A 12780-nucleotide genomic window follows, 5' to 3' on the forward strand; every position below is an offset into this window, starting at 1 on the left:
TAACCCTCAACTCCCAGTCCATCCCACTTCTTCCCCCTCCTCCTTGGCAACCCCAAGTCTCTTCTCCATGTCCATGAGTTTGTTCCTTTTCTGTGGATATGTTAATTTCTGCCATATATTATATTCCATATATAAGTGACATCATATGGTACTTGTCTTTCTCTTTCTGACTTACTTCACTTGGTATAAGAGTCTCTAGTTCCAACCATGTTGCTGCGAATGGTATTATTTTGTTCTTTTTTATGACTGAGTAGTATTCCATAGTTAACATCTTGTTAATCCATTCATCTGCTGGTGGACATTTAGGTTGTTGACATGTCTCGACTATTGTGAATAGTGCTACAGTGAACATAGGGGCACATGTATCTTTTTCAATGTAAATTTTGTCCAGATATATGCCCAGGAGTAGGATTGAGGGATTATATGGTAGTTCTATATTTAGTTTTCTAAGGTACCTTCATACTGTTTTTCCAGAGTGGCTATACCAATTTATATTCCTACCAACAGTGAAGGAGGGTTTATAGAAAACCCTAAGGACTCCACACAAAAACACCTCGAACTGATCAATGAACTTAGCAAAGTAGCAGGATACAGGATAATATTCAGAAATAAGATGTGTTTCTGCATAATAACAATGAAGTATTAGAAAAGGAATATAAAAATACAATACCTTTTAAAATCACACCCCCCAAAAAATAAAATACCTAGGAATAAAACTTACCATGGAGGTGAAAGACTTGTATGCTGAAAACTATAAAACGTTAAGAACTAGAAAACATTAATCAAGGAAATTAAAGAAGACTCAAAGAAATGGAAAGATATTTCATGGTCCTGGATTGGAATAATTGATATCATTAAAACGGCCATAGTACTCAAAGCAGTCCACAGATTTAATGTAATCCCTATCAAATTATCCATGCCTGTTGTGGTTCAGCAGTTAACAAACCTGACTAGCATCCATGAGGATGCAGGTTCAATCCCTGGCCTCACTCAGTGGGTTAAGGATCCAGCAGTGCCGTGAACTGTGATGTGGCTCAGATCCTGTGTTACTGTGGCTGTGGTGGACGCCAGCAGCTACAGCTCTGATTCGATCCCTAGCCTGGGAACCTCCATATGCCACGGGTATGGCCCTAAAAAGAAAAATAAGGCAAAAAAAAATTACCCATGACATTTTTCATAGAACTAGAACAAACAATCCAAAATTTTATATGGAACCAAAAGAGACCCATAATTGCCAAAGCAATTCTGAGGAACACAAACCAAGCAACACGTATAACTCTACCAGACTTCAGGCAAGACTACAAAGCTACAGTAATCAAGACAGTGTGGTACTGATACCAAAACAGACATACAGACCAATGGAACAAAATAGAGAACCCAGAAACAAACTGACACCTATGGTCAATTAATCTTCAACAAAGGATGCAGGACTATTAAATGGGAAAAAGTCTTTTCAGCAACTGGTGCTGGGAAAACTGTACAGCTGCATGTTAATCAGTGAAACTAAGCCACACCCTCACACCATGCACAAAAATAAACTCAAAATAGTTTTTAAATACTTAAACATAAGATACCATAAAACTCCTAGAAAGAGAACATAAGCAAAACATTCTCTGACATCAACCATACAAATGTTTTCTTAGGTCAGTCTCCTAAAGCAATATAAATAAAAACAAAAATAAACCAATGGGACCTAATCAAACTTACAAAATTTTGCATATCAAAGGAAACCTTAAAAAAAAAAAAGACAACCTATGGAATGGGAGAAAATAATTTCAAAGGATGCAACCAACAAGGGCTTAATCTCTAAAATATACAAACAGCAACCTATACAACTCAACAGCAAAAAAACCAATAACCCAATTGAAAAATGGGCAGAAGACCTAAATAGATATTTCTCCAAAGACATACAGGTGGCCAACAGGCAGATGAAAAAAATGCTCAATATCGCTAATTATTAGATAAAAGCAAATCAAGCTACAATGAGGTATCACTGCACACCGGTCAGAAAGGCCATCCTTGATTAGTAAGTCTACACATAACAAATGCTTGAGTGGATGTGGAGAAAGGGAACCCTCCTACTATGGATTTATATTTTTAGCTCAGTCTAGTCTGGTGTATATTGCTTTGCCGTTACAATTGCTTAGCAGGAAAGCAAATGTCTTCGAGCTTAGAGGGGAACAACTCCTAAATATCATCATGCATAGTGGCCAAAGAAATTTTGCTGAAGAGTTATTTCCTAGATAGTTAAGAATTAATAACTCAGAACAGAAAATAAACAGACTATCTGAAATAACAAGCGATGATCAGTTTCCCACTTGCATCTGCTTCACTTTCCTTGAGTGTTTGAAAGCTATACCTCATTCCCCCAAGTTTTATACTCTAATGTTAAAGGTTTGAATTCCAGCTCCACAACTGAATAACTATATTTTGGGTAAATTTGATGACTGCCCTCACCTGTAAGAATTCTTTTTCAAAGGATGGTTGTGAGATAGTTTCTACAAAGCACTACTAGCACTTAGGACCTTGAAATATATATTTTCTCCCATAGGATCACTAAACCCATCATTAAAGCTACTACTGTCCCTTCCTTGACAGAAGTGTTTCCACATTTACTAGATTTAATTTTCAAATCTTATATACTTTTCAAATTAAGCCCAAAATATATTTGTTTTAATATTTCTCCTGTGCAAAATCCTACCATAAACCAAGTAAACAGAATGTCTTATCAGAGGGCAGAGTTTAATCGGTCAATTTTCATGTCCCAGCATATTTCATAGCTTCTATTTCTCAAAAGATTTTTTTTTCTTTTTTAGGGCTGCACATGCAGCATATGGAAGTCCCAGGCCAGGAGTCCCATCAGAGCTGCTGCTGTCGGCACATGCCACACCCACAACACCACCAGATCTGAGCTTCCTCTGCAACTTACACCACAGCTCATGGCAATGCCAGATCTTTAACCCACTGAGTGAGGCCAGAGATCAAATCCACATGTTCATGGGTACTAGTCAGGTTTGTTACCACGGAGCCAGGACGGGAATGCCTCTCAAAAGATTGCTGAGTTGAATTTATAATATAGGGCCATTAAGCTACATTTGAAACCTAATTGTTGGTATATAATCTTAGCAACTTTTTTTTTGCCTTCATATATGCATAATTTATGAAGCTTAGAGCATTGTGTCTTTCAGTTAAGTATTTGATTATATTTTTTTCGTCCATATTTGCACCTATCCTTGCACCTATTTTTCCCTTGTTTTATAATTACAAAAATTTTAGATATAGTTACAGAAGTGAAATTGCTAGATTGTATGGTATTCTGTTTTTAATTTTTTGAAGAGCCTCCATCCTGTTTTCCATAGTGGCTGTTCCAATTTACAATCCACACAACAGGGCACAAAGGTTCCCTTTTCTCCATGTCCACATCAGCATTTGTTACCTCTTAACTTTTTGATGATGGTCTTCCTAACAAGAGTGAGATCATACCTCATTGTGATTTAAATTTGCATTTCCCTAACAATTAGCTATGTTGAGCATTTATTCCTGTACCTGTTGGCCTTTCACATGTTTTCTTTGGAGAAATTCTGACAACCTCCTTTGCCTCTTTTAAATTGGGTTGCCTTTTTTTTGGGGGGGGGTTGATTGTGTTCTTTATATATTTTGGATATTAACCCCTTTTCAGATATATGTTTTGCAAATGTTTTCCCATCCCATAAGTTTACTTTTCATTTTGTTGGTGGTTTCTGTTCCTGTTTTGTTTCTTTTGGTTTGATGTAGTCCCACTTGTTTATTTTTTATTTTGTTACTTGTGCAATAGGAGTCACATCCAAAAAATCGCTACCAAGATCCATGTCAAGATTTACTCCTATATTTTTCTTCTAGATGTTTCATGATTTCAGATCTTATGTTCAAGTCTTTAAAACATTTTCAGTGAAATGGTGCAGCCACTGTGGAAAATAGTATGGCCGTTCTTCAAAAAAATCAAAAATAAAATTACCATGTAATCCAGCAATCACATTTCTGGGAATATATCCAAAGGAAACAAAACGCTGAGTTAAGATACCTGCACACTTCCTCCCCCATGTTCATAGAAGCTTTATTTACAGTAGTCAAGGCATGAAAGCTACCTAAATGTTCATCGGATTGGATAAAGAAGATGCGGCGTGTAGTATTTTACTGTGTGTGGAGTATTATTCAGTTATAAAAATGAGGAAACCCTACCATTTGCAACAATATGGATGGACTTTGAAGTCATGACGCTAAGTGAAATAAGTCAGAGAAAGATAAATGCTGCATGATCTCATTTATGTATCTGAAGGAAAAAAAAAAAAAAAAAAACTCCTAGAAAAAGAGATCAGACTGGTGGTTGTCAAAAGCGGAGGTGGCATTCCCATTTCGGTGCAGCAGAAACGAATCCGACTAATAACCATGAGGTTATGGGTTTGATCCCTGGTCTTGCTCAGTGGATTGAGGATCCAGTGTTGCCGTGAGCCTGTGGTGCAGGTCAAAGATGTGGCTTGGATCCTGTGTTGCTGTAGCTGTGGCATAGGCTGATGGTGGCTGTAGCTCCAATCTGACACCTACCCTGGGAACCTTCATGTGCTGCATACAGGTGCAGCGCTAAAAAGCAAAAAAAAAAAAAAAAGAGTTTGGATGAAGGGAAAATTGGAGGAAGGTGGTCAAAAGCACAAATGTTTTAAGATAAAGAATTACTAGGAATGTAATATACAACATTATGAATAGAGCTATTACAGCTGTATGAAATAAAGGAAAGATGTTAAAAGAGTAAATCCTAAGAGTTCTCATCATGAATTTTGTTTCTCTTTTTTTCTTTTGTTCTTTTTCTTTTTATTATATTTATATGAAAAGATAGATGTTAACCTATTGAAATCATTTCACAATATATGTAAATCAAACCATCACACTTTGTACATTGAAATTATACAGTGATGTATGTCAGTTATTTCTCAGTAAAACTGGAAACAAAATAAGATATAGAAAAATTGATAAAATATTTTTTAAAATTATTGGCAATAATTATATTCTGAGTCTTCACCAAAATAAATATACTCTGTTATTAATAATAGCTTTTTGCCATTAGGTTTTATTATCTGTAGCAATAGAGGCCTCTTAAAAATAAGGCACATAGGAGTTCCCGTCGTGGCTCAGTGGTTAATGAATCTGACAAGCATCCATGAGGACTCAGGTTCGATCCCTGGCCTTGCTCAGTGGGTTAAGGGCCTGGTGTTGCCATAAGCTGTGGTATAAGTCACAGACGCAGCTTGGATCCTGCGTTGCTGTGGCATAGTCCAGCAGCTACAGCTCCGATTTGACTCCTAGCCTGGAACCCCCATATGCTGTGTGGCCCTAAAAAAAGCAAAAAAATAAATAAATAAAATTAAAAAATAAAGTATACAAATATTTCCTTCTTAACAAAACACAAATATTACATAATCATTTAGGCTGGGCAAATCATGATGTTAGTACTCATCCTTTATTTCACCCTGTCTACATAGCCACCCTGATTCCATTCCATGAGCCCAGAAGTCAACTCAGTACAGGTAACTCGGCTGTCTTGAGTCCTGCCTGCCTGCTTCCCTTCCCTGGAAAGTCAGTTCCTCACCCACTCACCCCTCCACTACTACAGTTTGTTCAACTTTTATTTTCAAGTTCCTTGTAATTCTAGATTCTCTTGCATTTTGGCAAGTCTCATGTTGCCTGCATTTTTATTGTTCAAAACTCTTCCTTTATCCTATTCATATTGATACTGCAAACTTAGGTAACATCTTGTAACTGATATTGATAAGAAGCATCAATTAAATGAAGTTATATAAAAAATGTTTCTGGCAGGTGTATCAAGTACTTAATAAATGTTTCCTCCATTTTTAGTCCTAGTTTAACATGAGTCCATCTGTAATTAGGCTGCTATTGTGAGCACAATTCAATAATCAGTCCCTTAATACTGTTTCATACCTAGTTCAGTTTAATTTTTTTTTATATTTGTAATCAAGACTATAAATTCTTTAAAGGGGGTAACACCTTCCATTTTTCTGTATTCTTTAAGAAGTCATGAAAATGATACTAGTGCCAGTGTATTATATCATTGCATCATTACAGCAATCCTCTTGGGTCAGATTATTATACCATCTAATAGCTGAAGAAACTGAAACTCACATAGTTTATAGCGGCAAAGCCACAGTTCAAATTTAGATCATGTAATCGCAAAGCCAAATCTCTTAAGCACTATGATAAATGCCTACATATCATAGTGCCATGAATAATAAATACCAATAAAAGCTTCTTGTTTTGAATGTCTTGTTTGATTCTTCCCCCTTGCAGATGGACCCCCATGAGAATATTTTACTGAGCACTCTTGAGATAAAAAATGAAATGGCCACGTCTGAGGCTGTGATGGGACTTGGAGACCCCAGGAGCACAATGCTGGCCTATGATGCCTCCAGCATCCAGTATCGGAAAGCCGGGTTGCCCAGGCATAGTTTTGGCCGAAATGCTCTGGAACGGCACGTGGCACAGAAGAAAAGCCGCCTGCGGAGACGTGCCTCCCAGCTGAAAATCACCATCCCCGACTTGACTGATGTGAATGCCATAGATCGGTGGTCCCGCATATTCTTCCCAGTGGTTTTTTCCTTCTTCAACATCGTCTATTGGCTTTATTATGTGAACTAAACCATAGCCTCCTGTGGGAAGCAAGGACTAGATCCCTCCTCAAACCAGTTGTACAGCCTGACGTAGAACTTGGAAAACATCAATCCAGGATAAAAGTGATGCTAAAATACCTTAGTTGCTGGCCTATCCTGTGGTCCATTTCATACTGTTTGGGTTGCTTCTGCTAAGTCATGAATACACTAGGGTCCTAGTGGTTTTCCAGTTAAAATGTAAGTGATGGGTACAAAAGCTGAGTCTGAGTATTCCATTTTATCTGCTTAGTATGCAGCCTATACAGAGGGGAAGAATTTAGAAGATATTCTAGAAGGCTCAGTAGCATCATCAGTCATTTCGCTGAGAAGTGATCATGTCCGGATACCCCCCATCTTTAGTCCTAAGGTTGGCATGCTCTTGAGATGGCACTGTGCTTATGAAACACAATCTTCAGTGTCATGCAGACATGCTTACTGATGATGGTCTATGCCCATCTTCTTAAGATCGTAATGGTGCCATAGGAGGTTAATTCCCACTGGATTCTAGAAGGTTCTCATGTAGTTTGAACAGGCTAGGGAAAGTCAAGACAGAGACCCAGGAAACAAATTTGGCCAGCCTCTATTTGCTTGAGCATGAGAATCGACTCTGACATCTTCCATTTTGACACTAAGAGATGAGGAAACTTCTGAACATTGTCAAAGAAATTTTTTTTTAAAGGCTATTTCAGAGGTAGTTAAAATAAGAGTTAATAACCCAAAGCAGGGTTAAAAAATCCAGAAATGACTGTTGTGACAAAATTAAAGCAAGCAGCATGACCCTTATCAGCCCCTTATAGTCTCTGGTCCATATATACTGTGTTCAGTAGGAAAAGGTAGAATGAGAAAGATTTTTTTTTCCTCCAACCCCACAAGCTTTTGACAGCATACCTAAAGAAGATTTTATGATTTATATAATCAAAAGACAATCCCAAATAGAAAAGTTAGTGGAATTAGAAGTATCTTAGGTTACACTGGGAGGTGTTCCAATATATGAATGTAAAGCACAGACAAAATTAGGAAACAGGGTGCTTTTCTCACAGTGTCAGCTGTCTCTACAACATTTTCCTGCAAATTTATTTGTGAATTTAATACAGTATTCCAAAAGAAGGATTTTTTTTCATTTCTTTAGGGGATCAATGGTCTTTCCCAAATTTTCTTGCTTCTGAAATTCTGATAGTATTCTTAGGAGACAAAGTAAGGCTTTGAAGAGATTGAGAGAACTGTATTTCCTTCTGTGCAGTGAAGTCCACCTTTGTCTCTTTCATAGCAAACAGTACTTCAAATTTTTGTGCACAAATAGGGTTAGTTTATGAGTTTGTTGGGTTTGATTTTATAAAGGTGCTTTCACTGCGTATGTTGCCAGCTGCCTAACCAATGAAGCTATGAAAGGTCATGGAAAATAGGATTGGAAGAAAGTCACAATAACAGGATGAATATCATCAGCCTCAGTTGATACTATAAAAAACTATGTAACTGATAATCGGTCAGGCAGGATGTATGGTTTTTAATCTAGCAGGCAGGAAGCATGGTTTTTAATTCAGTTTTTAAATTATGTCATTGTGCTTCTTTCTCTAATAATTGGACACACACATTCGTATGTTGGACAGGAAAGAGAATAAGCTGCTATATTTTATTTCTATCAGTATGAGGTTCATATTTTGCCTTTCTTGGAGAAAATAGTGAATTGCTCATTTTTCCTTAAAGTTTGATTTGACTGATTTTTTTCTTTGGAAGATGATTTTTCTATTTTAAAAACAAGCACTTCTTTTCAGATTAACATGCCTAATTGTCCATAGCAACAAAGGCCAGTATTTGCCTATAGATAAAATGGTATGTATGTTTTCTTCCCCTGATGATTCGGCAGCTTAGAATAGGATGGAGTCCTGCTGCCCTTCTATTCCCACTATTTGAGGAAAAAAAAGTTATTTAGCATCCAGCTTTCTGAATTTACCCCAAGATGGGATATTTTTTTTTCACCAGCATAGGAAACTCTGGCCCTTATTTATTTATTTATTTTTGTTATACATGTGAACACCTCTGAATATGATCTTTAGGCAGAATCCAACCAATATGCTTCCTGTGGCCTCAGAGCAAAGATTCTTCAAGTTTTTCCAGGGACACACTTTCCCCTGGGCAATCATTTTGGGACATCACACAAATAAAAGTGCCTGCCCCTTGTCGCCAGGGGTTAAAGTTCGAGTGGTGTATATCAGGAAGAAGCATATTGATAACTCAGGTGCACAACTCTAAAATGCCATTCTGGAAAGGTTTTTTCTAGAGATAACTCAGCTCAAGTCTAAAAGTGGGCTCTTACTTGCAATTATCATTAAAGCCATAAAAATCCCTGGTAGTGTCATTGATAGTTATAACAACATTTTGATGTCCAGGGAAGTCAACAGATAAATCTAAATCAAAGTGGAAAGAAGCAACTTTGCAGCAATGAGCCTCAAAAGCATATGACCAGGGATTCAGTTCTGCTTGTAGTGATAAGAAAAATCTAGGGAAGAGGAGAAAGATGGGACCTTGGAACCGAAGCCCTAGAGCAAAATCCATATATTGGCATTCAATAACCATGTAGATAAAAAAACAGACTCATCCTGCCCAGAGATAATGGTAGACATAGACTTTATTCTTAAACTACATTTTTGTTAAGTTGAATTGGACTGTAGATACCAAATTAGGGGAGGGCCAGGGAGGGGTGCTAGATCTTTTAGTCTTCAAAAAGACCAGTCAGCTGGATATCTAGTGGTTAAACTAAAGGACCACACAAGTGTGTTTTGGCAATTCTGAAATGGTATTACTATCAGTTTATACATATATGTATAGTTTTTCCTTTTGATTATAAAACAGCCAGATAGCCAGCAATTAAGGTGTTTTTTCATCTTTGTGAAATTCATAGGCAAATTCTAACTCTTAAATGCACAGTCTAAATGAAATCTTTGATCTCAATCTGTATATATATATATTGTATATGACTGCTAGTAGGTATGAAATGCATTTTCAGAATTGAAAACTCATGCAACATAATCATGTGTTTGCATAAGGAATGTTACAATTCTTTCTACTGCAATTTAATAACAGGGGAAAGAGTTTAGCAGTGCCATTTAGACTTTTCTCATTTCTTCAAAAGCAGTGCTAAGTGAAAAAAAAATAATAATAATAATAAAATGGTTTAGGAACCAAAAGACTTTACATTCTAGCATTAGGAACACACACACACAAAAATGTGTCAAAAGCACAATGCATAGAGAAAGTTCAGTGGAATGCATAATGGGGAAATTAATCATGTTTTAAGCAAGACCTGCATTAAATTGGCAACTAAGGCAATTTCCATTTTCTATAGGTAACTGTGTTCCAATTTTATGATTAAATTCATACTCAGCAACAGACAGCCAACAAACAAGTCTTAAAACATATCTACATGTATATATGTGTATATATAGATCCATAAAAACATACATATATATGCATTCATATGTTGGAAAACAAAAGGAATAAGCTAATATGTTTTATTTCCTTCATTAAACAAGTGTATTAATATTTTAAATTTGGCAACCAACAAATCAACATATTGAAAACAAGTAATACAGGGTACTGAGCATTTCTCTATCAGCAAATCAATGCCTACAGTTCTTATGAACCACTGCACAGTTCGACACTACAATAGTACTGTACCTCAGAACATGGAAATTAACTAGTTTTCACGTTGCTTGTCTATTTATTCTCTTTTTCAAAGAAACCAATAACATTGTCTGTTGGTGATTTAAAAACAAAAACTGTCTTAAGAAAACAGAAAATGATTTTAAAAAATTCCTCCCAGGAGGACGAAAAAAAAAAAAAAAAACCTAAATCCCACCATGTTGGTTAGGGCAAATACTCTCAACTGTAGCACCCATAACCATTTTGCTAAGTGTACAGAGTCCATGTAATGTGAGCAACCATAACTTTCACTGAGTGTGTGTAAATATTAAAACAGATTTCTTAAATATTTTTAACTTCTAATTTGTATTTTATGGTAAGGCAACGTGCTAATTCTGTTTATGGCTTAAGTTGATGTGTTACTATGTAAATAATTAAACATGCTGTAAATGAATAGTCAATAGCTACAAATAATGGTTTAGCTTTTTTTCCCTTAATTTCTATTTATTTTTTCTAAGCACAGTTACTGCAGTGCCCCAGCAGAGAAATTTAAACACCCTTTTACATAAATGGTTTGGGATCCCAGACAGAAGGGTTTCAATTTGCTATACACACAATCTCACACACACACACACAAATATACACACATATACTCATACACGCACACACACAGACATTCAAACACACATACCCTTTTGCCCACTCAGTTACTTACTCCCTTGTCACCTCTATGGGAAACACTGTAGTGTTTATGTAATCAAGGTAACAGCCAAGAGATTGCCTTAGAAATGGCAACTGGAAGAAGCAGAAATGATCCCTGATAACTTGATAGAGTTTTTTAATATGTAAGAGTTCAAGAAACCAAAGGACATAACTTAAATTTCAATTTTCAAAGAGTTGAAGTTTATATCGATGGCACTACAGGATACAAAAATGCTTATTATCCATACCTGCTCCAGAAATAAATGTTACAGACAGTACATAGACAAGAACTTTTTTTCTTTAATAATAGCATTTCGTTGTTAGATAGTATTATTCCTTTTACCAAAGACTCCAGAATTATTAAAAAAAAAAAAGGAAAGAAAAAAGGAAAAATGAGGGAAAATGGGGAAAAAAAGACACTGCTTCACACCAAAGGTTTAAAAAATATTTTCCAAATACATTTAGGTACTTTGTAAAAAGTAGTAAGAAGCCAACAGAATGCTAATTAAGTTACTTCCCTAAAGACATCATTTAAGGGAAGAGGAAAAAATCTTAAATATCTATTTGGAAATTGAAGTAAACTGTTTCTGTAGATATATATGCAAAATGCTGGCATCAGATTTTAATTTGCTTTAAGAATTTGTTTTGTGGTCAAGATAAATATGATTCAAAGTGAAGAAAAACAAAATTTTGTGTTTTTTTAAACTTTAAAACCAAATGTCTCTCTCCTGTCACATGTCGTTATTCTGATGCCCATGTGTATGTCTTGGCACCACCTGAAGCAAGCTGACAGTTCCATCAGCTTGTATCTTTCTCTTTTAAGTTCAATAATATGAGTTCAATGGTCATTTTAAACACAAAGTTGACAATAATTTAAATTCCATAACATTTTAAAATTTTTATTTGCATGGGTGTTTAAATAGTTCTGTTATGAATATTGTCCCTGCACAGTTCTGAAATGTCCTTTTATAAAAAGTGATATTCTAGTTCCTTCACAATGTAGTGATTATCAGCCTTACTAATTACCTTGTAGCCTTTCTTAATATGCACATAATGCACATTTTCCAATGGCTAGAAAAACGCAAAACACAGTGGATATCATTGCATCTATTTTCATGTCTTTCTAAAAACAGGACTACTAAAATCTCTGGGATACAAGAGATAGTGACAAATGAGACTATAAATGAGTAGCACATAAGAATTATTTTCTTGAATTTAAACTTATTACAGCCAGTTTCAGCATGTAAATATATAATAATGTTGGCTAGTGTGTAATTCTTGAACTAAGAAGTATAAATAAAACTTAAAAAGGTGTGTGTATGTGTATCATTGAGTTCAAATTTTTTTTTGACTGGTAAGTTAGATTGTTGAATTAAGGCACTTGTGAAAAGCAATGAAAAATTTAGGAACTTGGGACCTGCTATACTGCAGACTTGAGTTTGATCTCTGACGTCACATATTAGGTATATGATTGTGCAGATATTTAATTCTTCTGACTCAGTTTTCTTATCTGAAGCAAAATACAATTGTGCCTCCTTCATAGGGCTGTTGTATGGTTAAAGTGAAATAATCCATAAGAATTTCTTAGCATAAGGACACACCTTAACTGGTGTGTAAACAGTAGATACTATTGTTGCTATTGTTAATTATAATCACTTCTAGAATATTCTGAACATGTAACACAACTTCTATTATGAGTCTAAATCATCATAGTAATTATTAAGTATTTTCTTAGGTTAGATAC

The 12780-nt window shown here is 35.7% G+C and overlaps 1 protein-coding gene across 5 annotated transcripts in view; it reads left to right on the forward strand.

The window, feature by feature from the left end:
* Positions 1 to 12362, forward strand: part of GABRB2 (gamma-aminobutyric acid type A receptor beta2 subunit) — a 255980-nt gene extending 243618 nt beyond the window's left edge. For 2 of the 5 annotated variants that reach the window (XM_003483855.4, XM_013984877.2), the window contains exon 11: positions 6337 to 6684. In XM_003483855.4, coding sequence (XP_003483903.1) covers positions 6337 to 6684 — 348 coding nt within the window. Of the gene's footprint in view, positions 1 to 6336 lie in introns of all 5 variants that reach the window. The other 3 variants (XM_013984878.2, XM_021077086.1, XM_021077085.1) reach the window with 2 other exon arrangements.

The sequence above is a fragment of the Sus scrofa genome, chromosome 16, assembly GCF_000003025.6.
Source record: "Sus scrofa isolate TJ Tabasco breed Duroc chromosome 16, Sscrofa11.1, whole genome shotgun sequence".
Taxonomy (NCBI): Eukaryota; Metazoa; Chordata; class Mammalia; order Artiodactyla; family Suidae; genus Sus; species Sus scrofa.